Raw genomic sequence first — 26,563 nt, forward strand, 5'->3', positions numbered from 1 at the left:
CTGATTGATGAGTATTTACCCTCTGTGAAGAGTGTGTCCATGATTCACCTTCCCAAAAACCCAGTTGTCAATACAAAGATAAAAATGAAAAAGGCTGCAAGGAACTAATATGTGAAACACCACTGTAAGTTGCAAAAGCATTTAAAGAGAATGAAGTTTACGAATTAACTCTGTGTAAGCAGTGTGTGATTTAAAAAGACAGCAGCTTAACTTAATGATTTTTATTTTTTTGTTAACTGAATAGTTCCTTCAAACTGTTGACCCTGGATAGTTCTCCTGAGAAGGGTGTATGCCTGAGTCCATATCTATGGTAACTGGGAAATTAGATAACAGATTTTTTTTCTTTTTTTTTAAAAGGGAGTCTGGGCATCTGATATACCAGAGCATGCAATTATGAGCTGAGAACCCACGTATATTATTGAATCATTTCCTTGTAGCAGCTCTTGCACATCAATCATAGGAATGTGGGCAGCTAAAGGCTCATGAAGAGAGGCCATAGGAGAGCAACAAAGTGATTGAGGGTTTTTTTAAAAATAGGTCTCGTGGGCTGAAATTGGAAAGGATTTATCTCAGAAAAGAAGCAGAAAAGAACTTATTCACTGTCTTCAAGTATATGAAGGATTATTAAACAGTCCATCTTTAGGATGTACTGAACAGGGTTTTGTTTTCATCTCTACTGAGGAGAGAATAAAAGGAAATGAATGAAGATTGCAGCTGGAGGAGACTTGGATTAAATATAAATGTTCTTTATAATAAGCACTCAGAATTGGGAACATTTTAGAATTGCTCGCCATGAAAGTCTTTACCATAGGATAAGCATTAACCTATTAAAGATGGCCATCCCTCTAAGAATCATGTCATAGACTTCAAGTATGAGAAAACTACGAGACTTGGGAAAATGGGATGTGAAGATAGTCGTTCTTCCTGAGATAGACAGATGGACAGACAGACACCAACACACATGCTCACACACACACTTTAAAATGCCATTATTTTAAAACTCCCAGAATTAAAGTAAAGCTCCATAACTTTGCTTTAAAATACACAAGTTTCTCAAATGAACATCATCAAGTGTCTTTGGGAGCAGAATGGATTATAAAAGAGTAACTATGTAAATAATAACCAGGCTTTTTTCATTGTAAAATGTTAAAGATCTTTTTTCTTTTTTAATTTAGGAAGTTAAAAATCAAGGTAAATTTAGATAGAGCACAAATCTGAATGTTTATCAGAAGCACGTGGGAAATTCCCTTGTGGTCCAATGGTTATGACTGTACGCACTCACTGCCAAGAGCCTGGGTTCAATCCCTGATTGGGGAACTAAGATCCCACAAGCCATAAAACCAACAAATGATTTTTTTTTTTTTTTTTTTAAAGAAAGAAGAAGCACATGCACTCTTAGGCTCCAAGATAAATGATGGAAATGGACAGATAGCAAAATAAAAATGTTGTCTGTTTATGATTAACTGGGGAGGACTTCGTTTTGTTTTCCTAAAGATGAACTGCTTATTTAGTGCCTCAGGGAACTTGGGGCTAATGTTGAGTTAAGTACAGCAGGGACCCTGAAAAGCAGATGATAACCCCCCTTTTTAGAGGGCAGCTGTTTTGTTCATACAGGAAGAATAATGCACTTCTGGAAAGGAAGAGCATGCTAGTATGTCACTTAAGTGTATTATAGAGATTAGAGCATATCAATCCCCCTAATATACTACAAAGATTAAAATAATATTAAGTGCCTGAATAGCAGAAGTTCAGATGTCTAGAATTGATGTGAACTTTGAGCTCTCTGAAACCACACGGGTGATAATAATGTGTGTATGTTAGTCACTTAGTTGTGTCCGACTCTTTGCGGCCCCATGGACTGTAGTCTGCCAAGTTCCTCTGTCCATGGAATTCTCCAGGCAAGAATACTGGAATGGCTAACCATTCCATTCTCCAGGAGGTCTTCCCAACCCAGGGATCGAACCTACGTCTCCAGCATTGGCAGACAGATTCTTTCCCATCTGAGTCACCAGGGAAGCCCGATAATACCGTCATAATAAGTCTATTGCAAAGGGTGCAGTGTGTTAAGCTTGCTGTGTTATCTTACTTTTTCTAATAATAGTCCTGTGAGACAGTTTATTGTCATCACGTTTTCCATGTGAAGGAACTGAAGCACATGGAGGTTAAGCTATTTGGGAACCCTTACTTGTTAATATTGTCTGCCTTACCCAGTCCATTTCCTGTCACAAGTGTGCACAGAGAAAAATTTCAAAGTAGAAATAAGGCTTTGGAAGTTTGCTTTTTTTCTAGTAGAATGGCTTTGCTACATCCACATAGCTTCAGTGGTAAAGGACGGTCCTGGTACCATCTCCTGGGCTGTTAGGTCATATTGTTTCTGTTTTTTGATGTCTTGATTCATGGACCGTGATTTGATCAATATCTTAAGTTTGTACCTAAAAACCACTTTATAACAGAATTTTAATGCAGCAACAATTTAATTGTATCATGCAGATAGCTAAATTTCTACCTGTTTTTAGGAAAACACCTAGAACTTCTCACATTGCCATTCAGAAAGCTTGTTCATCTACTTCTGCTAGGTTGCTGCTGCTGCTGCTAAGTCGCTTCAGTCATGTCCGACTCTGTGCGACCCCATAGACGGCAGCCCACCAGGCTCCACCGTCCCTGGGATTCTCCAGGCAAGAATACTGGAGTGGGTTGCCATTTCCTTCTCCAATGCATGGAAGTGAAAAGTGAAAGTGAAGCCGCTCAGTCATGCCCGACTCTGCTAGGCTACCTTGGTTAATTTTCTGTAATACCTCATTTGTCAAACTTTAAGTGTCTCTAAACATATTCAAAGTATATTGTTCTCTCATCCAGAGGATCCCAAATAAATCCTGTAACATTTGTTAGATGATAACATTGAACTGAACTCAAGGCAGTCAGGACAAGCAAGCAATTTTTAAAAATCACTCTCCAGCTTCCACCTCTGTTTTACTAAAATATCCCAAGTCTACACCTTGTGTGTTCTACAAGGAGAGGTAATCCAGAGGGCAGACTACAGACAATTTCTGTTATCAGACTTCCAATTAAACTGAGAAAGATGAGTCTTGATGTTGGAGGGTGTTGGAGAAGGAAAATCAAGGTTCTTTTTGGAATACAGAATACAAGGAGTCCGTTGTGTCTCTTGGTTTGATTTAGATGAAAACCTTCAAGACAGGGCTTGTATCTTCTTTCTGTTTGGGGACTTTTGTCTTTGGCTGGCACTTGGTCACCAACAGCAGTGTGAAGATGGTGCCCAAAGTATTCTTCTGCTGCTTGGTAGACAGTCTGGGCCATTATTTCCGTTTCAGTCTTCCGTTTTCTCTTGTTGCAGCTCAAGGAGTACGAGGCCCAGCACCGGCAGTCCACTGCTTTGGACCCTGCCGACTGGCCGGACGGTTCTTACCCAACATTTGATGGCTCATCAAACTGCAATGTAAGTTTACTGTCTCTGTGAGCATCTTAACCGCTTCTACTAAAAAGGGACAGCCTCCACCATTTCAGCCTTTGGGCTTCTTTTTGCGATTACCACCTCCCACCTGGATCTGAAAAGAGGCGTCTCTTCTGAGGTGTTATTCTTTTCTTTACCTGATAATCTGCAGTTGGAATAGTACTGTTCATGCTGATTGGTTTGTTTGCTTTATTATGGTCAAGTACAACTTAAAATTTACCATTATAAGCATTTTTAAGTGTTCAATTCAGTAGCGGTAGGTACATACACTTTGCTGTACAACCATCTCCTCAACCCACTTCCTGAACTTTTTCACTATCTGACACAGATATTCCATAACCCTTAAACAATAACTCTCCATTCTCGCCTCACCTTCTCCAAACTCCTGGCAACCACGTTTTACTTCCCGTCTGTATGAATATGACTAGTCTAGGTACTTACAAAGTGCCTATAGAAGTGAACTCATACAATGGTTGTCCTCCTGTGTCTGGTTTATTTCACTTAGCCCCATGTTTTCTAGACTCATCCCTATTACAACTATACTAGAACTTCATTCCTTTCTATGGATGAACAATATTTCCACTGCACATGGATACCACTTTTGTTTAATTTCTCTGTTTAACTTTCTGAGGCGATGCTGTTCCGTTTTCCACAGCAGCTACACCATTTCACGTTCTTGACAGCTACATGGAAGTTCTAATTTCTCTGCTTCCTCACCAATACTTTTGATCCCCCCCCCAGCCATTCCGAATGGGTATAGAATGATATCTCATTGTGGTTTAGATTTGATTTCTCTAGGGTCTAAGATTTGGTTTCTCTAATGTTTAAGCATCGTTTTTTATGTGCTTGACCATTTTAATATATTCTTTATAGAAATGTTTATCAAGTTATTTGCCCATTCTTCAATTGTGTTTTTGTTCTGTTGGTTGTTGAGTTGTAAGAGTTCTTTATATATTCTGAATATTAATCCCTTATATGGTACATAACTTGTAAATATTCTTTCCCATTCTATGAGTTGCCTTTTCACTCTTTTTTGTTGGCCATGCCTCGTGGCATGTGGGATCTTAGTTCCTTGACCAGGGATATAACTCGCGCAGACCACCAGGGAAGTCCCACCTTTTTGCTCTCTTGATAATGTCCTTTGAGGTATTAAAGTTTTAAATTTTGAAATCTAATTTGCATTTGCTTTTGGTATCATATCCAAGAAATCATTGCCAAATAATTGTGGTGAAGATTTTCTCCTGTATTTTCTTTTAAGAGTTTACAGTTTTAGCTCTTAAGTTTAGGTCTATGACCCATTTTAGGTTACTGTTCGTATATGATAGAACACATGCATCCAACTTCACTGTTTTGTGGGTAAATTCCTTGTTTTCCCAGAATCATTTGTTGAAAAGACTGTCCTTTCTTCATTGAATGATTTTAGTACCCTTTTTGAAAATTAATTGACCATATATGTAAGGGTTTATTTCTGGGCTCTCTTATTTTATTCATTGGTTCATATGTCTGTCCTTTTTGATTAATGTTGCTTTGTAGAAAGGTTTGAAATTGGGATATGTAAGCCTTCCAACTTGGCTCTTTTTCAGACTGTTTTAGCTATTAAAATCCCTTGAGATTCCATATGAGTTTTAGGCTGGATTTTTCTATTTCTGCAAAAAGAACCATGAGATTTTGATACGGATTGCATTGGATCTGTAGATCAGTTTGGGTAGTATTGTCATCTTAACAATATGAAGTCTTCCAATCCATGAAACAGGCTATCCTTCCATTTATTTACATCTTATTGGTCTTTCAGCATTGTTTTGTGGTTTTCAGTATTAAAGTCTTGCCTCCTTGGTTAAGTTTAAGTATTTTATTCTTATTGTTATTTTTACATATGATAACATTAATTTCCTTTTCAAAATGTTCATTATCAGTATATAAAGATGGAGCTGACTTTCATAGATTAATTTTGTACTCTGCAACTTTGTGGAATTTCGCTATTATCTCCAGTAGAGTGTGTCTGTGCCTGTGTATAATCTTTAGTGTTTTCTGCATGTAAGACCATGTCACCCAAGAACAGAGGCAATTTCATTTCTTCTCTTCCAGTTTTGATGCCTTTTATTATTCATTTTAAAGTGACCAAAACAGTACTTCCCAAGAGTTCCACCAAGATCATAGGAATTAGAGTTCCAGAGTTTCAAATAGACATTTCATGGTGTGATCATCAAACTTTATGACATGAAAATGAAGGAAGTTTGCTTTTTTTCATCTCTTACACAATGATTTTGCTTATTAGGACATTTCTTCCTTAAATTCTGGAAACAACTCTGCCTCCATATCTTCAATCTCTTGTTTCCTCTTATTAATGCTCCATACAGCCAGTCATCTTTCCAAAATATACGCCTTTTCTTACATTCCTATGTTTCACAAAAGGCTGAGGAGCTTCCCAGGTGGTGCAATAGTAAAGAATCTGCCTGCCAATGCAGGAGACATGGATTCGATCCCTGGGTCGGGAAGAACCCCTGGAGGAGGAAGTGGCAACCCATTCCAGTATTTTTGCCTGAAAAATTCCATGGACAGAGGAGCCTGGCAGGCTACAGTCCACCGAGTCACAAAAAGTCGGACACAACCGAGTGACTAAGCTTGCATGCATGCACAAAAGGCTGATGGTTTTCCAGTTTTATAAGATAAATTTCAAAATTTTTGGCAGACTCAAGACCTTATGTGATCTGGCTTTAATCAATTTCTCTACTCCCATCTTTCATCCTTTGCCCTAACAGCCTCCACTCCATCCACACTGGAGCCTGCATGCATTACTGATCATAACTTGTATTTTCATGCTCTCTGCTTTAATTTGTGCATTTCCTAAAAGGCCTTCCTCCATATTTTCCAGATAAAAATCCATGCCTCCTTCAAGGTGACATCCAGCTGCCACCTCCTCTGAAACTTTAGCATCCTCAAGTATATTTTCATAGCTTTCTGTTCGGCACTTTGTTAAATTCGCTTGCAACACAAAACCTAACAGGTATCCTGGAGTATCTGAATTAATTGTATATCAACCTCCTTGAGGTTGAAATTATGAGCTCCTTGAGCAAGAAAGGCATGCCTAGCACAGTGTTCAGCTCCTATAGCCTGTTTGAGAAATATTTAGTGCACAAGCGTGTATTTGAGTGGTCATTCTTCTTGGCTGCTTTTAAGAGCTTGTTTTATGTCTTCCAACTACAGACTCAGTCTTTGTACTTTCTTTGCATTTAAGTAACAAATGATGGCATATCTATAGTAAATATAACCCTCCCACTATCTTCTTGTCCCTGATTTCCTAAATCAAGCACCAGATTCCATTGCAGCTAAAACAAACAAATAGACAAACAAAAGGCCCACAGAGTTATTCATTTGAAAACACTGCATGTTACGGTGTTGTGTGCAAGGTTCTGAGACTTTACCATTTATAATAATAAATGTGTCATATGCTAGCCAGCAGCATGTCCTAGGACTATGAGGTCATCAAAGGAACCATATCTATGGTTTTCAATGCATCGTTTTGGGTCTCTTATCCTCTAGTTCTAAAGACTAACATAAAATAAATGTAAATCATGAATCCAAAGAAATCATGAAGAATAAATACCGTAACTCGGGACTCATTGTGATTCAGACCCAACTCGGAGGAGAGAGAACACAAAGCCCCAGTCATCCACAGTGGGTCCTTTGGTGTCCGTCTCACTGAGTACTGTCCTGATTAATAGCATCTGCATCAAGGGAGAAGTTATAAGACTTTATCCATTTAGAGAAACAGGCCAGTGGTAGAACCTCACATAGTTAGATGGCAAGGAGACAGGCTTGTCTCATTTAGGAAAAAGTTACTATAAAACCAGTTGCTGAGAAAGCATTATATTAAGTATTGGTTTGTTGAGCCCCTTTCAGAGGGTAAATCACAAGCATCACCTTGACATCGCTGTCAGAATGAAATCGGTACTTCTTAAGTGGGTACTCTCTAGCACATTTGTTTGTTCACTTTGGTGACATCTGTGGAGCAGTTGGTATGTGCCAGACTTTGTGCTAGGTATTCAGGTTGCAAAGGTGAACAGGGAGACTCTGACCCCGTAGTGTTTACCCTGGGATGCAGAAGTTAAAACCCCCTCACTCCTGCTCACAGAGATTCATGCACACACTTAGTTATCATTTCCTCAGCAAACTGTTTCTTCATAGACGGCTCAAAAATATGCTCAGCCTTCCCCAGTTGGACGGAGAGCCAACGATACCATATGCTCCCTCCACTTTCAGCACAATTTCCCAGAAGCTCTAGAATGTCTTACAGTCCTGGGACGTTCCTGGCGGTCCAGTGGTTAAGACTGACGGCTTGCAATGCAGGAGTCACACGTTCCATCCCTGGTCGGGGACCTAAGATTCCCCCATGCCCTGTGGCATGGCTAAAAACAAACAAACAAAAAAACAGAATGCCTGGCCTTTGTTACTGAAAGATGTTGGCGAATGAAGACAGTCTATTCAGCATTGGAGAGAGTTTTCTGAAGAAAGGCTGTCTACCCCGTGTACTTTGCTAGCTGTCTCTGTGCGAACAACCCACACCATGTTCAGTCACACCGTTCATTACTGTACCCGACCACCATTGGCACCGGTTTGCTTGTACTTGATGGTAATCCCGACATGTGTGTCACTTACCCCTCTTAACCTGACTTTAGTCTGTCCTGTGTTTTCCTGGAGACTCAGCAAGAAATTCCATCCAAAATACTGCTTCTCACTGATGCTCCATTTGCCTGATAGCAAGTAATTAATTTCAGATAATTCCCACTGTGTACTACTCCAGCTGCCTTGGGTTCAGGGCTTTGATTATCTTTTGTATGAGGACCAGGGCTTATACTGAGATGTAAATAGCCCACTGGCCCTAGTCAGGAATGCCCAGGCCATGAAAGTTTCAGAGATCATAAGGTCTTTGTCACCAGACCTCAATGCCTATATTGATGCCTGTCGTGCTTTAAGATTTCATTTGCGTTGATTCATAGGTTCCCCCACCCCCAGAACTGGCTGTCGATAATTGCATGTTGTTTCACAATAAATCCATATGCACATTCTTGGTTTCCAAGAGTATGAAGTACTAAAGATAGTTACCAGGGGAAGTGAAAAATAGCTTTCTCTTTGCCAGAGGGGAATCTGTTCTCTGCTGTTATTCATTAATAACAAACTTCTGTTGTGAGTGTCAGAGTTTTTAAAAAGAGTTTCTGGTTGAGAACTTAACGGGATCCCTTGTTAATCATCTGAATGTGTATTTTACTATTTTTCATTTTATTTTAGTAACTTGTGTTTTCCTTTACCTCCTGCAGGAGGAAGGTTGTAAGAGTTCTCATTTTAAGCTTTCACCCTTCTGGGTTGAGGTTCAGTTTGCCTTCTGATTAGGAAAATGTTTAAAGGAATTTATGCTCTCTGTCTTTCTGGGATTTCAAGTTTTTTACTCAAGGCATGAGTGAGTGAGTGAGTGAAGTCGCTCAGTCATGTCCGACTCTTTGCGACCCCATGGACTGTAGCCTACCAGGCTCCTCCCTCCATGGGATTCTCCAGGCAAGAGTACTGGAGTGGGTTGCCATTTCCTTCTCCATTACTCAAGGCATACATTTTAGTAAATCATAGTGTTTGTTTTTACAAAATTGGTAGGTAAGAGTTGGTGATCTGTGCCTGAAATTCTTGCAGTGAAATCTCTTTTCAAAAAATTTGTAATTGTCAATTATTTGATTATGATGCTCTTCAGCTTATTTTAAAAAATACAATGTATACGGAAATATTAAAGCACCAGCAAGGGAAATAAAGCACAGAGCTCTTAGAGTCCATTGCAAGCATCTATTTTAGTCCTGTTTAGTTGTTTCACTTCATACAAACTGTGTTCCCGAAAAACTTGGAATTATGTTTTTGAATCTGGAGTTCCTTATGAGGATGAAGCAATTCTGGTGAAATGTTTTGTGAAGTTGAGTTATTTTGTAAAGCAAGTCATCGTTTCATAATTGATAACTTTTTACTTTTGGGGGAATTTAGAGTTGGGAAATATTTGTGCAAGGAGAGCTATGTTATCACTGTGGTGTTATAATAATACCTTACATCCGTATGTGCATCTCCGCATAGCCTTTCATTCCATTTCTGAATATAGCTTTGCCAGGAACCTGGGGAGCCATGTGGCTGAACTGTGTCCAGATTTCGGGTAATGGAGACACAACATCAAGTGGTCATTTCTTTCACTTTTTACAAAGCACTATTTTAAGTGTTTCCTTGATTAAGGACTTTCAAGGTCACAACTAAAATATCCCTATAGTGTTGGCCTGATACAAAATTGTTAAATCTTTTGGGGGCTTTCTAAAATTATAAACCATAAACTTGGCTCTCACCCCTAGATGGCTTTTACTGAGGTTTTTCAGAGTCATTTCACCTGCCTCAATGACAGCCATTGTCTTCCAGACAGAACATTCAGGTCTGTTGTTATGCATGAAGAGATAGCTGGCTTTAGTCTAGTCTAGAACTTGCTAAAAGATAATGTGCTGAAAGCCAGGAGAACATTCCACAAAGTTAACTTTTTTAGTGGTTCTTAGGGGCAAATGCCTTAATTTCTATTATGGCCAAAGAAAAGGGCCACTTAATACAGAATGCAGTTTAATCACTTAATATAGAATGCAGTCAGAGAACAGAGGTCATGCTCTGGGGGTGTCTCTCCATGGGCAGAATGATGCTTCTCCTTGTCCAAGAGGCTTCTATAAATCCAAGGTGCTCTTTTTAGAGTCTAAGACTCTGGGTGGAACCAGATTTTTTAAAAGAGGGCTAAATAACAAAATTCTTAAGTATAACTGATGAAAATGATTCTTATTTTGAATATGTTTCTTTTATTAGGGTGAACTTCTATACAAAGTCCACAAGTTAAAATTTATCAGAAATTTTAGTTTTGTTTTTATATTACAAAGGTATCAAAAGAAAATAGAAATGAGTGTTAATAGATTTGTTGTTTGGGGAAATCCAATTCCCAAAGAAGACCTTTTTTAATGACAATACATGATGAGTTTACAGGGTTGTCTCCCACCTATGGATAGTACCAGTGTTTTTAAAGAATACAATTTTCATTTTTTTGCTAACTTTGAGTAAATATTTATTGAATGCATAAACTGTGAAGATTCAAACAGACCTAGTTTTAGAGTTGACATTATAGGTCCAGTAAACGTATCTTTAGAAAACGTTTGACCTTCTTTCTACTGTCATTTTGCTCTTAAATTATGGTGGTTCAGTCGGTAAAGAATCTGTCTGCAATGCAGGAGATCCTGGTTCAATCCCTGGGTTGGGAAGATCCCCTGGAGAAGGAAATGGCAACCCGCTCCAGTATTTTTGCTGGGAAATCCCATGGACAGAGGAGCCTGGCCAGGCTACAGTCTATGGGGTCACAAGAGTCGGACATGATTTAGTGACTAAACTTACCTACCTACCTTGAGATAATGGATTCCAAGCATAAAAATAACTTATATTTCTAAATGTTAGTTGTTATTGTTTGCTTTTAACGGTATTAATATTTTTTCTTTTAGTCTCTTTTCCTAGAGGACTTGTTTTTTCTTAACTTAATCTATGGATTTTAGCTTAAAAGGATTCTAATTGGCAGTTAAGTTTTGATTTGTGGCTAGAAAATGGTTCTGCTTGTTGTAACTTTAACACTTATACTCGCTAGGCTTAAATACAGGATGGTTGGATGTCCACTTTGGATCTTTATTTCTTGAACAGAAGAGCTTTACTCAACTTGTTTGACTTCTGATTTGACCAGGAGAAAGAAGAAAAGTTTGACCTAGCCTTAATTTGCCAGAGGGCTTTTGTACCCTTGGGACTGCATGTTTATGCCATGCTGTGTTACACTGTGCCCGCCCTGCCCCCCCCCCCCCCAAAAAAAATTAACACTTTTCTAAATCTTGCTAAATAGCTTTTATTAATTCTGGTCTTTTAATGCATACCTGAAGCCTTGAGAGAACTATTCAGACTTTTATGGATACCTTCTATAAATTTCCTTTGTATTTGGCTGGGTGGGAAGAAGAAATATTCCTCAATTTTAACAGAAGTGATTTTGCAACTGAAATGATAGTACAATAGAGACTTATTAAAATTCTCTTTAGAAGAGTGGAAGTAATGATTCTTTAGACCTGTAGTTTATGGTGAGACCGGAGATAAAATCAGTCTGTTGAAATAACATGTAACAAAGTCTGCGAGAAACGTGAGCTTTGTTCTCATTGGACGTAAGCTGACCAAGAACCATGGCTTAGACGACTTCTTGTCATTTATTCCACACCACCCTCTATCCCCAGCCTTCTCCCTGGGAGAAGGGCCAAAGTTTGAGGTATGTGTTTGCTGTGAGTCCTTAAGATCATCATCTTTAAACAGAGTTAGGCAGGAAGGAGGCTCTGGCCTGGGGAAGGCCAGGCATTTGCCCAGCGTGGGCAGGCGAGGGGGCTGGTTAAACTCACAGACGTGAGTCAGACTTTGGGTTCAGATCCCAGCTCTGCCACCTATTAGCTCTGCAAGTTTTTTCATCTTTTTGAGCCTCCAAACCCGAGCCAAGTATATGTACCCGACACGGGTGTCTCAAGTATTAAATGGCACCAAATAAACACCCAGTGAACACCAGCCTCTATTACTTTGTGTGACGATCTTCTGCCTTTCCATTCGCTGGCATTCTTGAAATGCTTCAGTTCCCGTAAAAGTTTATTTTTGTACGTGCCATTAACATGGTAGCAGTGCTTATGCTTTTGCATATTATGGCAGATGGCTAGAGTTTTCAGAACAAGCGTAATGTAAATAATGTGTATTTACTTGGTTATGCCTTTACCCAACATACAATCAGTTTATTTTCTGTTTCAGAAGGCATAAGTGTACGTGGGCTGAGTAGCGGCTCTGGTATGATTTCAGTAACACACGTGACCTTAGGATTAGTGTCTGGGAAAAATGATACTTAATTGTTTTGAAATTATCTACGACTGTATAGTGACAGTGAGATGGGCTGATCGAGCATGTGGTTGTGTGCTCATCAACCTGTTATGTTGGGGGCTGCTCTTACTGCAGGCCCAGAAATCATTGGGAATTTGGCTCTTTGTACCTGGCAAACTAGGGCTTCCCTGGTGGCTCAATGATAAAGAATCTGGCTACTAATGCATGAGATGTGGGTTTGATCCTGGGTTGGGAAGATCCCTTGGAGAAGGGCATGGCAACCCACTCTGGTATTCTTGCCTGGGAAATCCCACGGACAGAGGAGCCGGGTGGGCTGCAGTCCTTGGGGTCACAGAAGAGTCACACAGGACTGAGCAACTAAATGACAACAACCTAGCAAACGAACCAGGAACATCTCTATCTGCACTGGTTTGTACGGTCACAGGGAGCTGAGGGTGCTGCCTGCAGACCCTCCTCAACACATCAGAGGTCACACGAACAAAAGCAAACAATGACAAAATATCCAGACACAACGTCATCTGAGGATTATGTAACCTATTGTCAGCATTTTAAAAATTTAAGAGTTTGGAGGCACATTCTGGTCTGTTTTTACTTTTCTTTTTTAAGATTTTCCTTTCATCCTCAGCTTCATCTTTATTTACTTTTTTTTTTTTCAATTTAAAAAAATGTTGGCTGCACTGTGAAGCTTATGAGATCTTAGTTCCCTGACCAGGGAATGAACCTGGGCCCTTGGCAGTGAGAGCAGAGTCGTAACCACTGGACTGCCAGGGAATTCCTTGTTACTTCTTTTATTAGGTCGAGCCATGTGAACTGGAAATATTAGCTTTTGACCTCTAAAAATGGCAGTTTCATCTGTCCAACCTAATGCATAAATACCAGACAAGACATACAACATTTTCCCTGCTAGCCGATTATATCTAAATACTTGTGATATAATATGGGTTAAAGATTGGCATTTAGATTTGCAATGCCAATTTCTTATTTTGCTTTTGGGATGAACCTCAAGGAGATTGGGTTAAGAGGATTTTCATTACTTGCTTAATGATATTGTTTCATTCTGTGTTAATTCCTCATTAAATCTTCCGCTCTGATGCCAAATCTTATGATAATGGGTGGGCTGGTGAGAGACCCAAATGCTATCATGGTTCATGAGTCAGATTCAGACTGAGGGTCACTTCCAGCGTAAGCCAACTTACTAAAGTCACAGGCTGCCCATCACTTGTTCAGAGTTCATTTGAACTATAAGTTAACAGTTACCCATTATATCAAAGCTCTTAGAACTATACTCAGTCACCAAGGGGATTTGTTTGGAAAGCAGTATTTTAACACACCAAAATTCTCATTCAAATCCCAATCACAAAATGATTTCTACAGAAATATCCCTTTATTCTCTTCTCCGCCGCTGTTTCTCTTTGTACTACAGTTTCTGTCATATCTTGCTGACTGCACTATTATTAGTATAATTCTAATAGCATTGCATAATTAGTTCCTACAAGGACACGTCTTGCCCTGTGCTTTTGACCCAGATGAAAGAATGTAGATGAAAGAATGCCATCGTGAACATTCTTTCACTCATCATTGTGCAAACATTATTGAATACCTACGACAGGCCAGTCCCCATCCACAGGGGTTTATATTTGAGAAGAGACAGAGAAGTGTACAGCATGATTGAGGGCTTAATTGGAATATTTCTACTGAGTGTGTGACGTGCACACAGAAAGTCCATTAGGCTCAGTGAGGGGAGTGTAGAAAGCCCAGAAAAGATGACTGAAACTGAGAAGTCACTCACCATGAGAAGGAAAAGAACTGTGTCAGGTAGAGGGAGCAGCAAGGCCAGTGGGCTTAGGTGAGTGAGTGAAAGTCACTCGGTCATGTCTGACTCTTTGTGATCCCATGGACTGTAACCTGCCTAACTCCTCTGTCCATGGAATTCTCCAGGCCAGAATTACTGGAGTGAATATCTCTTCCCTTCTCCAAGGGATCTTCTCAACCCAGGGGTTGAACCAGGGTCTCCTGGATTGCAGGTGAATTCTCTACTAGCTGAGCTACCAGGGAAGCCCTGGGCTTAGGTGAATAGGTGGGTAAATATTCACACTTGGATCATATCAGAAAATGGATTAAAATAATTTGATTTGATTGTTTAGTTGTTAAGTCATAGCCAACTCTTTTGCAACCTTGCAGGTTGTAGCCTGCCAGGCTTGTCTTTCCATGGGATTTCCCAGGCAAGAGTACTGGAAATGGTTGCTATTTCCTTCTTCAGGGATCTTCCCAACCCAGGGATCAAACCCTCATCTCCTGCATTGGCAGGCGGATTCTTTACCATGAGACACCTTTAAAATAATATAGATTTTCCTCACTATCGAAATTTTTACTTCCACGGTATTGATCCTATTCTTTGCTCATTCTTATTAATATTTACAAGTTGGTTCTGTGATAAGTTGGTTGGTCCGCATTTCCTTATGACTGCAATTTTTTTAAATTGAAGTATAGTTAATTTACAACACTATGGTAGTTTTAGGTGTACAACGAAGTGATTGCATTTCACACACATACTCATGTATTCCTCTTCAGATTCTTTTCCACTATAGGTTATTACAAGATCTTGCAATATAGATTACAATATAGTTACCTGTGCTATGTAGTAGGTCCTTGTGGTTTATCTGTTTTATATATACTAGTGTGTATATGTCAATCTCAAATTCTTAATTTATTTCCTCACCTCTTTCTCCTTTGGTAACAATAAGTTTGTTTTCTATGTTTATGAGTCTATTTCTGTTTTATAAATAAGTTCATTTGTATCTTTTTTAGATTCTACATATAAGTGATACCATATGATATTTGTCTCTTTTCTGATTTACTTCACTCAGTATGATAATCTCTGCACCAATCTGTGTTGCCGCAAATGGCATTATTTCATTCTTTTTTGTGACTGCATAGTATTCCATTGTGTGTGTGTGCGTGTGTGTGTGCGCACGTGCGCACACACACATATGTACGTACATACATACATACACACATGCCACATCTTTATCTGTTCCTCTGTCAATGGACATTTAGGTTGCTTCCATGTATGACTCAGTTTTAAAATTCATATCATTATGTTTTGCATCTTGTCTTTGAGGCCTCATTTAATTGAATTCATATTCTTCTTAAACTATTTATAAAGAGAAGCAACTGTTGAGGATTTCTTCCTGTTCCTTGAGTTTTGTTTTCTTCTGATAGAGAGATGGAGATCAAGAATAAAATCACTGTGTTGGTCCATGCCTTTTCTGTCTCTCTCTTTCCCCTCCTTGTTACAGTTTGGGTTGTTTCATGCATTTCTTTTCATTTTGATCATGCGTGGGTAGTTCAGGTCACATTTTCTCTTTGTTCTGATATAATGAGGATCACTTTTTGACCCATTTGCCATACTGCCAGATGATGCGGTGTTTTCTTTATTTATTTTGTGATCCATTCATGTTTGTTGTTGCTATGTGTGTGTGTGCCAAGTCACTCAGTCATATTTGACTCTTTGTGACACTATGGATTGTAGCCCGCCAGGCTTCTCTGTCCGTGGGATTCTCCAGGCAGGAATATTGTAGTGGATTGCCACTTCCTTTTCCAGGGAATCTTCCTGACCCAGGGATTGAACCCTTATCTCCTGTATCTTCTCATTGGCAGGCGGGTTCTTTACCACTAGTGCCACCTGGGAAGCCCCTGTTGTTGCTATAGCCTGATGTAAGAGCCCGAGGAGGGGAAAACCAAACTGAGGTGGAATGTGGGCTTCACTGGGATACCTTGGCTCAGACTTCCTCCTGCTAAGAGTTTGCTAAAAGTTCTGCATCACTGTTCACGTTGCTTGCTTAAGGTTGGGGGAATGGGTCTGCCAGAGCCAGCCTGCTTTTAATTCATTCCTCTCATCCCTGGTGAATTTCTAGAGGCTTCATTCCAATCAAGACCAGCTTTACATTTGACTTTCCATCTTTTCACTCATTCCTCTCCTGAAGCAGTTTCTGCTGCTCCTAGAGCAGAAGATAGAGAGGGCCACACACTTTACTTCCTTTTCTGTGTCTTCAGAAATTTGTTTCTTAGCTTGATCATGTCGTTCTGAAGTTTAATATATTAGGTTATGTACCTTTGGATGCTCTTGGTGTAGAATTTTTGCCAGTTTTTAGTAATTGTGTTTTTTAGGGCACTGTTCATTTTGTTACTTGTTGTGGGAAGAATATTCTGTGATTTAGCTTTCAGCAGTCATCATGACCTGATTGTTTTGCCAGTTAGATGACCACAAACAACCTTTCTAGCTCTAACTGATTCATTTTCTAAGGATTCAGCCAAGATTTCTTCTGTTTGGAAGTAAATTTGCTTATTATTTATTCAACAAACATAAGGAGAAGTATGTTAAGGTCATAGATCATGACTCTGGGAGGCACCGTTGGCCCACCTACCTCCATCTTCAACAGATGCCCATGCTGATTGGTGGCCTAAGTTTTGGGTCAGAGGAAAGAACGTGGTATCTGCACCTTCCCTCCGTTGCCATGCAGGCTCCACCAGTTCTCCGTATTTTTACATTGTCATGTGCCTAGTCAAGGTTGTTTAGCAACCCTGTCCAAGAAGGCATCATGCCTGATCCATGAATCAGTTCGTCTAAGATGCCATAAAAGCAATGTGACTTTGCAAACACCACCCAGTCCCTTGGGAGACTTACCGCTTCTGGGATGAAAACTTCCATCAGCTCTAGAAACTAGAGCCTCAAACGCCTATGTAATTGCCCTAGTTGGCAGTCTTGCTCGGAATCATCCTTTTTCCATGGCACGGGCTGTGTGAGAGTTGAAGGCACTTGGGAATGAGTGGGTTTGGTGTTTGGCTTTAGTCTTTAGTGTGCCTGACACCATGGATGTGTTTTGGGTGACACTCCCCCACTCTTTACAGAGAGAGCTATAGAATTGTTGCCTACTTTCCTATAACTTTTTCATCTCAACTTCCCTATTTTGTACAACCAGAAGGGGTCTCTGACCTGTGGGCAGGGTGACGTAATCTCAAGCAGTCAAATCTTCCAAAGATTTACAGAATGAAGGGGAAGTCGGTTCATTTTCCGTCACTTAACATCTCTCTTCCCCCAACTCCTTTCACGAGAAGGAAAGGCATTTTCTCTGCTCCATGGAAACTTGCAGAATCATCATGGGTGAGCTTACTTGTTACTGAAATCTCCCTAGACTTGGCTGTAAGATTCCTGAGGTCTTATATTTTCTTTCTTCCTTACAGTGAAGGTAGCAACATTATTTGGGGGTAACTAAAAGCAATTTAGAGTTTGTGAGTTTTAAGCAAAAGAAGAGAGTTTATTGGGGATCATAGTATCCCTTCCTTGTTCCTTTGTCTTTATAGTTCATTTTTCAATAGTTTCTTTCAATGAATTAAGTGCTGACAAGCCTTTGCCTCTAGGGGATGGTAACATTACCTCAAATTCTCACATACTTTATACAAATACGAGTATCATGTAATTATCTTCTCCTCCTCTGCCTCCTTCTCCTCCGCCTTCAAATCTGGCGACAACTAGTTAACTTTGAAACTGCCAGAGAGATTATTTCAGTGTTACACTGCACCTCTGGGAGAAGAATGGAATTTCATCTTTTTTTCCATATGCTGACTAAAATCTCTTCATTTCAGAGGACAATGATGTCACCAGCTAATGAACAAAATATTTCTTGCTAAACAGATGAGTCCTCCCCTGACTCCTTTGTGAAATAAGGGGGAAAAAAACCCCACAATGTGTTTCATATTTTATGTAGTTACTCTGACAACTCATAAACACTTTTGAAAGTAATTCTAACTTCTTCAAAAAGTGAAACGGATTTTTCTGTAAACATAAAGAATAGCGCATTAACTGGATGGCTGTGACCGGAAGGCCCCTGCCGTGGCCGGACGGTGATGACTGGTAATGCTGATATGAAAGCCAATATACTGCGCCTAAGGTAGGGAGTGACCTCAAATGCATCACTCCTTGGACCAGTGGAGGGAGATCAGGCATGTTGGAGGGATTATGAAATCAAGCTTGGAGAAGAGGAGAGCCGTGAAGCTGTTGTTGATTGGTGTCACATGCTGTTTATAAAGGGAGCAGCATCAGCTGAGCTCCTCTTTGACTGTCCAGATAGGCAGGCATGTGAGGTCAATGGGAGCTGTGTAAACAGCGGACTTTTAGGCTCATACAGGAAATTGGAAATGTCCTCAAAGCCATGGCGAGTGCCTGTCCCCTCACTGAAGCATGTCTCAGTTTCCCCAACCAGAAGTGAGTTCACCCATTTCTGAACCCCTGTATCTCTTGGTTCCTCTTGCCCATTTATCACAGTTGACTTATAGTAATCATATGTCTGAATTTCTCTTGGGACCTTCCTACCCCCAGACTTCTAGATTATAACCTTTGTAAGTCCAGGTCAAGCCAGCTTACTCATGTACTTTTGATTCTTTTCCCTTCCTAATGCTTTAAATCAGTACATCCATCCATTGATTCCAATCAGGAAATATCTATTTATTGTAAATGGAGAAGAATATCGTGATGTTCATTGTTGGCAATTGTGTGCAGAAATAGGTATTCTTTTTATACTCCTTGTGAGAATTTAAAATAATAAAATGTTTCTTATGAGCAAATTAATATGTATCAAAAGACTTAGCGATATCCCATTATTTACCCATCAATTCAAAAATCTAATCACTTATTCTAAAAAAACCCGATGTACTAGACACATTAAAAATTTTATGACACAGTGTTCATCAGAGTATTTTTTATAATGCTGAAAAATTAGAAACATGCAAATGTTCCAATGATTGAGAGCATTATTTAAGTAAATTATAGTAGGTATCTATGACTGAATACCATTGAATCATTAATGCAGCGTAATATTTTATTTGCTAAATATTTGTTGATGTCGGCAGACATTCAAAACATATTAATTTTTAAAAAACAGGTTATAAAACAGTTTGAGCAGTGTACATTGAGAACCCCAGTGTTTCTCCAAAGGAAACCCTGAGAGCAACAATGCCTCTCAAAGAGGGTCACGATTATAAGTGGGCAGTTTGTTTCGGCTTTGGGGGCCTTGATAGTGACTGTAACTGGGGGCTGGAGCCGCTGAAGATCACAAGGTCATTCTTTTTGTGTGTTTATTTTAAAAAAAAGTAACAGAGGTGTATTGTGTGTGTGTGTGTGCATATGCGCATGCACACGAAGAAATAAGCCAAAATGTTACTAATGTTTCTGATTAAGAAAATATAAGCATTTTCTTTTTTCCTGTATGTATATTTTCCAAAATTTCTAATGAAAAATAGATCGTGTGTTAATAGGGATAAACAATAAATGTTGCTGAAATACAGGCAGAGAAATGGAGATGACAGTCTTCTTTGTCTTCTTGAAGTTTGGTGAAGGGCTAATAATAATGCGATAACATACTGAGCTCAGTCCTAAGATACTCTGTTGGGCTGCTGTGCAACCACCTGGGATAAGGAAGATGAGGAAGAAGGCCAGGAAGGCTTTCCAGAGGAGGTGACACATGAACTGAATCTTGAAGGAGGCGTAGGAGCTAGGGAAGTAGATGCGGCAGGCAAAGATTATCCCAGAAAGGAAACCGCAAGTGCAGAGGTGTGCAGCCACATGAGAGATGGGGTGTCTGAGGTGCTGTGAGGAAGTCAGAGGATGGGAACCAGGTGCTGTGAGTGGCTGTTCCCACATAGTATCCACATAGCTTAGCACAGCATACACAGAAGCTGGAGATGCTCTGACCGTTCAGGCCTACATTTCACAATATGGCCTTTGAACTTTGCTCTGGGGACCTAAAGAGCATTCCCTTAGGGTGGGAGTCAGATGCTCAAATCTGTCCTCTGCAAATTTGCACACTTCTTGTGTGCTGGGTAAGTTCAAGTCCACTACCCAGCGAACAAGACCAGCGATGCTCCTCCTTCGTGAAGTGGATCCACCCTGTTTCCTTCTTGCTTCCACCGAGAAACTTCCCAAGGGTGGCCTGGCTCAGCCTAGTTTTTCAAATATCCTGAGATTTCCTCTAATACAGAGCAAGGGCTGGGAGCTACGGGGCTGGAGAGTCTCAACTTCTTCAAATTGTGCATGGATTATCTGCCAAAGGCCCACCATGGGCACCCTGCATATGTGGCTTTCCACATGAAGTGTCTCCATAAATATCTGACTCCTCTTGTGGCCATTAAAAAGGGTGAGTAAGGAGTAGGAGGCCACTGTGAGGACAAATAGGAGATAGGTCCTATCTTTCACCCGCCTCCCAGAACCTGGCTCATCAATGCCTGCCTCCTGCAGTCTTACATTGTAGAGGCTTTGCAACCTAACGGGCTCCCCTCCCAGTCAAGGTCTCCCTTCATCTTCTCAAGAACCCTAGGGGGCTTGCCACTGCCTATTTTATAAATGATAGTTCACAAGTGGCTTAAAGGGGACCTCAACCTGTGTCTGCAGGACTCCTGTGTTCTGGCTCCAAGTGCCACTCAGAATCATCTGTGCATCTCAACAACCTGCCCAGACTCAGCCTCAAACGTTGGCCATCACCACTTGCTTTCATGTGTCTTCCTTGCTTTTGCTATCTACACGGGCAACTAAAACAGCCGTTTGTAAGAATTAAAATAGGTCTTGTTTGAATTCCAATCAGCAATAGAGAGAATGCAGATGTAATAAGCACTTATTACCGAGCTCCAGTGGTCAATTGTATGCAGTTATGTACACCATTTGTAAAAACAACAACACTTTAAGACAAATGTTATTAGACCAAATGTACGTGGAGGTAGACCAAGCCCCATAGAAGTAGAGGGATTTGCTGGAGGACTTGGAAATTAATCCCAGGCTGTTCTAGCTCCAACGTCGAGGAGTATTTCCCCACCATCTTTGGGGCGTACACATTTTCTTAGTTTCCATGAAATGACAGAGCAATTCAAGTGAGACGTCTACGGACAGCCTTAAGGAATTCTAAGCACGATGATGCTTGCAATGTAGTTGTCAGTCTTGGGTGAAGAAAGCCCAGGTAGAGTTAGGGTGGTGCAGGAGGGAAGCCATGAAGCATCCCCATCGTCCTCTGCCATCTACCATCTGGGAGGCCATGTCATGCAGATCCTTACCCCAGAGGCTGGGAATTGCGAGCGTTTGATAAATCCCAGTGTTTGAAGTCTGACATTGGGAAAGCACCTGTCACCATTTGTGGTACACGTGGGGCTTCCCAGATGCTGGTGGGAAGGGGGCATATGTGAAACCAGAGAGGGCGTCAGGGAAACGGCTTTGTGAAATTGGGAAGAGGTAGCCTAGGGAAGAAAGTTCAATAAATGATGAGAGGAGACACTTTTGGGGGGCAGAAAAATTGAGGGGAAGGGAGTTTCATGAAGAGTACACGCGTGTGTGCTTCAGTCATTTCCGACTGTTTGTGACCCTGTGGACTGTAGCCCGCCAGGCTTCTCTGTCCATGGGATTCTCCAGGCAAGCATACTAGAGTGGGTTGCCATACCCTCCTCCAGGGGATCTTCCTCACCCAGGGATCGAACCCAAGTCTCTAATGTCTTCTGCATTGGCAGACGGGTTCTTTACCACTAGCACCACCTGGGAAATCCTCATGCAGAGTGAGAGAATACCAAGGCACCCAAGGAAGGAGAACAGGAAAGGTGCCCAGGAAAAGGAGCTCTGGTGGTCAGTGGTACCCCCTGGGATCTCTGCTGTGTGATGATCCAAAAAGAGTAGGGGGGGGCCTTGAATAGTGTAAATAAAGATTTGCATGGTGGGAGAGGCACCTATGGAAATACATGACTTCCCCAACTGAGTGAATTTAGCCCTGAAAATACAGACATGGCCTGCAACCCATGTTTTGGATTCTTCGTAGGGGTTTTCAGTCCTGCCTTTTGAAATGATATTCTGTTTGAGTAGCAGCATGTGATGTCGCTCCCTAGACAGCCCTGAGAAAATTAAATGACCATCTTGTGACAGAGTCCCCATGCTCAAATTTTAGAATCCAAGAGAACTCAGCTGCTCCGAAACAACTGATCATTGAAACAGTTTGGTAAGACAGTTTTAGAAGCATCAGTGAAGGAGAAACGTCCTGCATTTACTCTAGTGGCTAAAACGGAAAGAATAAAAAGCAGGGAGAGAGACAGAAAGTGACAACTTTAGGAGAAAAACCACAATCATAAGTTTTAATTCTGGAGTTTCAAAAATAGCCCTTGGAAGGTGTCTATTTTCAATCTCAACGACTCCCTTCAGGGGGTGTTGAGAAGACTTATCTGCAAAAGAGATCTTTTTTCAGTTCAGTCACTTGTGAGGGTGAGTCCTTGTCCCGGACTTGCTCAGATTCTCGCGTTCTTTTTTTTTCTTTCTCTGGAATTCCATAGACAGTAATTAAGGAACTGGAGGCCAGCGGGAGGTCAGGGAGCCTTCGTCAGTGAAAACAGGGATTGTTTGCCACGTACAACACTCCCTTTTTTCCTTGTGGTGAATAGGAGATTTGCTTAGAGCTGATGACTTATGCCTTTCTTACAAGTTATGCAGTGAGCGAGGAACTGGGAGATCAGTCAGCAGGCAGCAAGCGGCTAATTGAAACCAGTGTCTTCACTTTCTTCTTCCGATCGTAAGCTGTCCCGGCGGAGCCTGCCCGATCATGTAACTCCCCGGGAGCATGGTCCGGGAGAGCCTCACCATCACTTTGCGATTACAGAGGGGTCGAGCGGGAGTGAAGACGCGCTCCGAGTGGGGAGGGGGTGGGGGTCCCGGACACGCTCAGCATCACCCCGGAGGCCTGCTCAATGCCGAAGCCGGTAAGTTTGCTGGACTCATTTCATGCCGGGGGGTGGGGGGGCCTATGCTTCTGTCACTTCAAGTAAAAGCTTTTCTCATCATTCCTGACTATGGTGCTTCCCCCTTTCCTGATCAAGTTCCTCTTGATTCTTCCTTCTAGTCCCTTACTTACTTCCCTACCTTGTAACTCAGAGCATTCTTTCCTAGCTTGCTCATTCAAGACTAAGGCATAGGTTTTGGGGGGAGAGCAGTGATTATTATTGAGAATAAAGCAGGATACGAGAGGTTGGGTGTACTTGGGGTGGGAGCTTAGTTGCCACTCGCGGAGGCTTTTCACGCGGAAGACTTGGCTTCGGGCAGTGTTGCAAACAGCTTTTCTCCTAAAGAAGACCGGTTTCCTTCTCCTAACATGAAGGTTTAGTACCATTGACATCGTGTGAATTTCACAGGCGAATACCTTGCTAATTTCAGAATACTTTTCAGGAGTGCATAAATGTAATGTTCCCTGCGTGGCTCCGGGGGAGATACGTTGACTTAGTCGGGACATGTTTGGAGCTGGGGAAGCAAGCTGAGTGAGTGTGTTTCTGCAGAAGGCGCAGTTGTAATCCTGTGCTCAGCAAGGTCTCCAGCGGTCCCCCAAAGGGTTCTAGTTGCTCCTTGCAAGTTCAGATTAGTCTTTATTACAAGAGGTTACTGCTTTGCCTGCAGGACTCTGCCACGCAGCTTTTGGAAAGCATTTGTTCTAGCGCATCACCGTTTGTGAGAACAGTTTGTTACAAGGTCAGGGGCAAGTGACACATCTGTTACGACCTGCAGTGACAGGCTTCAGTTTGATCAGTAGGCCATGCTTTCAGTTTGCTCCGGCACACGCATTTTTGTATCTACAGATGCTATTAATTGTGTTCCCTTTTTTTCTGATTATCCTTAATGTAGCTGTGTTATAAAAAGTTCTCCGTGCTGGCTCCATGTCTTTCCCATTAGAACATTGCAGATGTGTCAAGGACGCACATATTCCAAAAGAAGCTGAGAAAGAGGGAGGCTCCACCCTCTGTTGCAAGCCAAACGGGCCCCATAGTCTTCTCATTCAGCACCCTGGCGGGAGAATGGTGTACTCTCTCTTTAAAGCAACTATAGTTTTGTGCCTTGGCTTGGTCAATTTGTTATGGTTTAAAACTGTGGAGCCAGCTGTCTGCAATCTGATGTAATGTTGCCATGGAAACCAGAAATGAAACACTTAAGCATTCACCACAGAATTACTACATATAGCATTAGCCAAAGTAATTAAAAGTTGAGCCATATGGGCTTTCTGGTGGAAAAATCTGCAAGACAGAGGTTGGAAATCAAATGTTTCTATTTACAATATTGTAAATCCACTTTTCCATATCCTCTGGTGGGATAAATCTATTGCCTTTTCTACTAAAGGTTTAGAGGTGAAGGGTTGTATACAGATGATTGAGTTTCCACCTTCTAATTTAGAATCTGGTCAAATTAAGGTTTATTTTAGTACTCTGACCTGGGCCAAGTCAGGGAGGGTAGGCGATACCATCTTGTGTTTGAATGTGTATAAACATATACTGTTATTTTTTTCCTCTTTAGTTTATTTAAAGCCTGGTTTTATACTAGCATTGAGTCTATTTCTTGGAATCAGTCATTCATTTTATATTCAATGCAGATTTCCTTCATCTTCTACAAAGTTCCTCTAAGTATGAGGATTTCCTATATATACACATATCTATTTCTTAATTTTAAAAAACTTAAAAGAGATTCTCACACCCCCATCTCATATGTACATTTCTGGGGGTGTATTTTCTGAATAAAAAGACAAGTCTCTTTTTTCCAACATTTGGGTAGTGGCACATGGTATTTAAAAGGAGAAACATGAAATGAGGAATTTAAGCTTTCCTGCCTAGTTTAAAAGAAAAATGCATGCCGTTTACAGAGTCTTTATGTTGAAACAGCTGGAGAGGATTTTTTTAAGGCAAATATTTCACAACTGTTCTTCATCTGGACTCAGGAGGAAGTGAGAAGTCAACACCTCTCTCAATAAAAGCATCCTTGGGATATACTGTTTACCTCCAGTGACTTCTGGGCTCACAAAGAGGAGATTTTCTATTTTAAAAATGATAATAATAAGATATACATATATTTCTTGAATGACTGATTTTATCCTACATTTCTCTTCGTATAAATAGTGCGGCATCATCTATTTTGTCTAGTATCCCCAAACATGCTACTGCAAAGAAAGTTATTGGTTGCCATGATTTGTGATTTGTCAGTGACAAATGCCTCCAAACTTTTAATTTTTTTCAAGAAAAATTAAAATAATAATTCAAAATTCTGAAGAGTTCTTTCTCAAAAAGTAGATGGAACGTGTGAAAGTAATGAAATAAGTACCTGGAGTATGTTCTTTTTCACCCCAGTGAATTTGAGAAGAGGACAGTAGGGCTGGTGGGGATGGGGAGGTGTCATTGCCTTTAAATCTGTTGTCCTGGTTTAAGTATTTTGATTTCTTCCTGAAAATTTCCTTCCGATAGTGTGTTTCCTACAAGTGATTTGTATCTTTATGACTCAAGATTTTTGTATTATCCCTTTCCAGATCCTCTTTCTCTTTTTACTCCCCTTCCCACCCCTACACACACACTGCCACCAGCAACCCCAAGCTAGGTATGAGTGATATTCATTCTATGATGTAACTTGCCCAAATCTTGCTTATGAACAACCTGTGCTTATTTCGGGGTGTCCCAGGTGGTGCTAGTGGTAAAGAACCTGCCTGCCAATGCAGGAGATGTAAGAGACATTGGTTCAATCCCTGGGTTGGGAAGATCCCCTGGAGGAGGGCATGGCAACCCACTGCAGTATTCTTGCCTGGAGAATCCCTTGGACAGAGGAGCCTGGCAGGCTACAGTCCATATCCCGTGGATAGAGGAGCCTGCGGACTACAGTCCATAGGGTCGCAAGAGTCAGACACGACTGAAGCAACTTAGCACGCACACACACACATGCTTATTTCATTTCCACATGACTTCAGAATTTTTAATGTGAGGGTTATGCTGCTGCTAAGTCACCTCAGTCGTGTCCGACTCTGTGCAACCCCATAGACGGCAGCCCACCAGTAGGTACAGAAACTTTCCGTGGTCAAATGTGGACTCTTCTTCTATTAGAAGTATTTGGTTTTTGAGAGACATCAAGGAGGCAGAATGTTTTTCAGTGTTTATGTGTAATTCCATGCACTGTGGTTTTGTTCAGGTGCTGATTACCCAGAATGAGGGGTTAACCAAGTTCTCATTCCTCTGGTTGACCAGTCTGACTGTCCCATCATACACCAGCAAGTCATGCAAGAAAAAGTAAAGTTCCAATCAGATAATTATGTAGTAGAAGCTGTACTTACTATT

General features: G+C 40.9%; 1 protein-coding gene across 5 annotated transcripts in view; it reads left to right on the plus strand.

Moving 5' to 3' along the window:
* SASH1 (SAM and SH3 domain containing 1) overlaps window positions 1–26,563 on the plus strand; it is a 260,426-nt gene that overhangs the window by 194,857 nt on the left and 39,006 nt on the right. For 3 of the 5 annotated variants that reach the window (XM_055535907.1, XM_055535908.1, XM_055535906.1), the window contains exon 8: window positions 3,353–3,454. In XM_055535907.1, the coding sequence (XP_055391882.1) occupies window positions 3,353–3,454 (102 nt within the window). Of the gene's footprint in view, window positions 1–3,352; window positions 3,455–22,315; window positions 23,192–26,563 lie in introns of those variants that run through there. The other 2 variants (XM_055535909.1, XM_055535910.1) reach the window with 1 other exon arrangement.

Source organism: Bubalus kerabau, chromosome 9 (genome assembly GCF_029407905.1).
Source record: "Bubalus kerabau isolate K-KA32 ecotype Philippines breed swamp buffalo chromosome 9, PCC_UOA_SB_1v2, whole genome shotgun sequence".
NCBI lineage: Eukaryota > Metazoa > Chordata > Mammalia > Artiodactyla > Bovidae > Bubalus > Bubalus kerabau.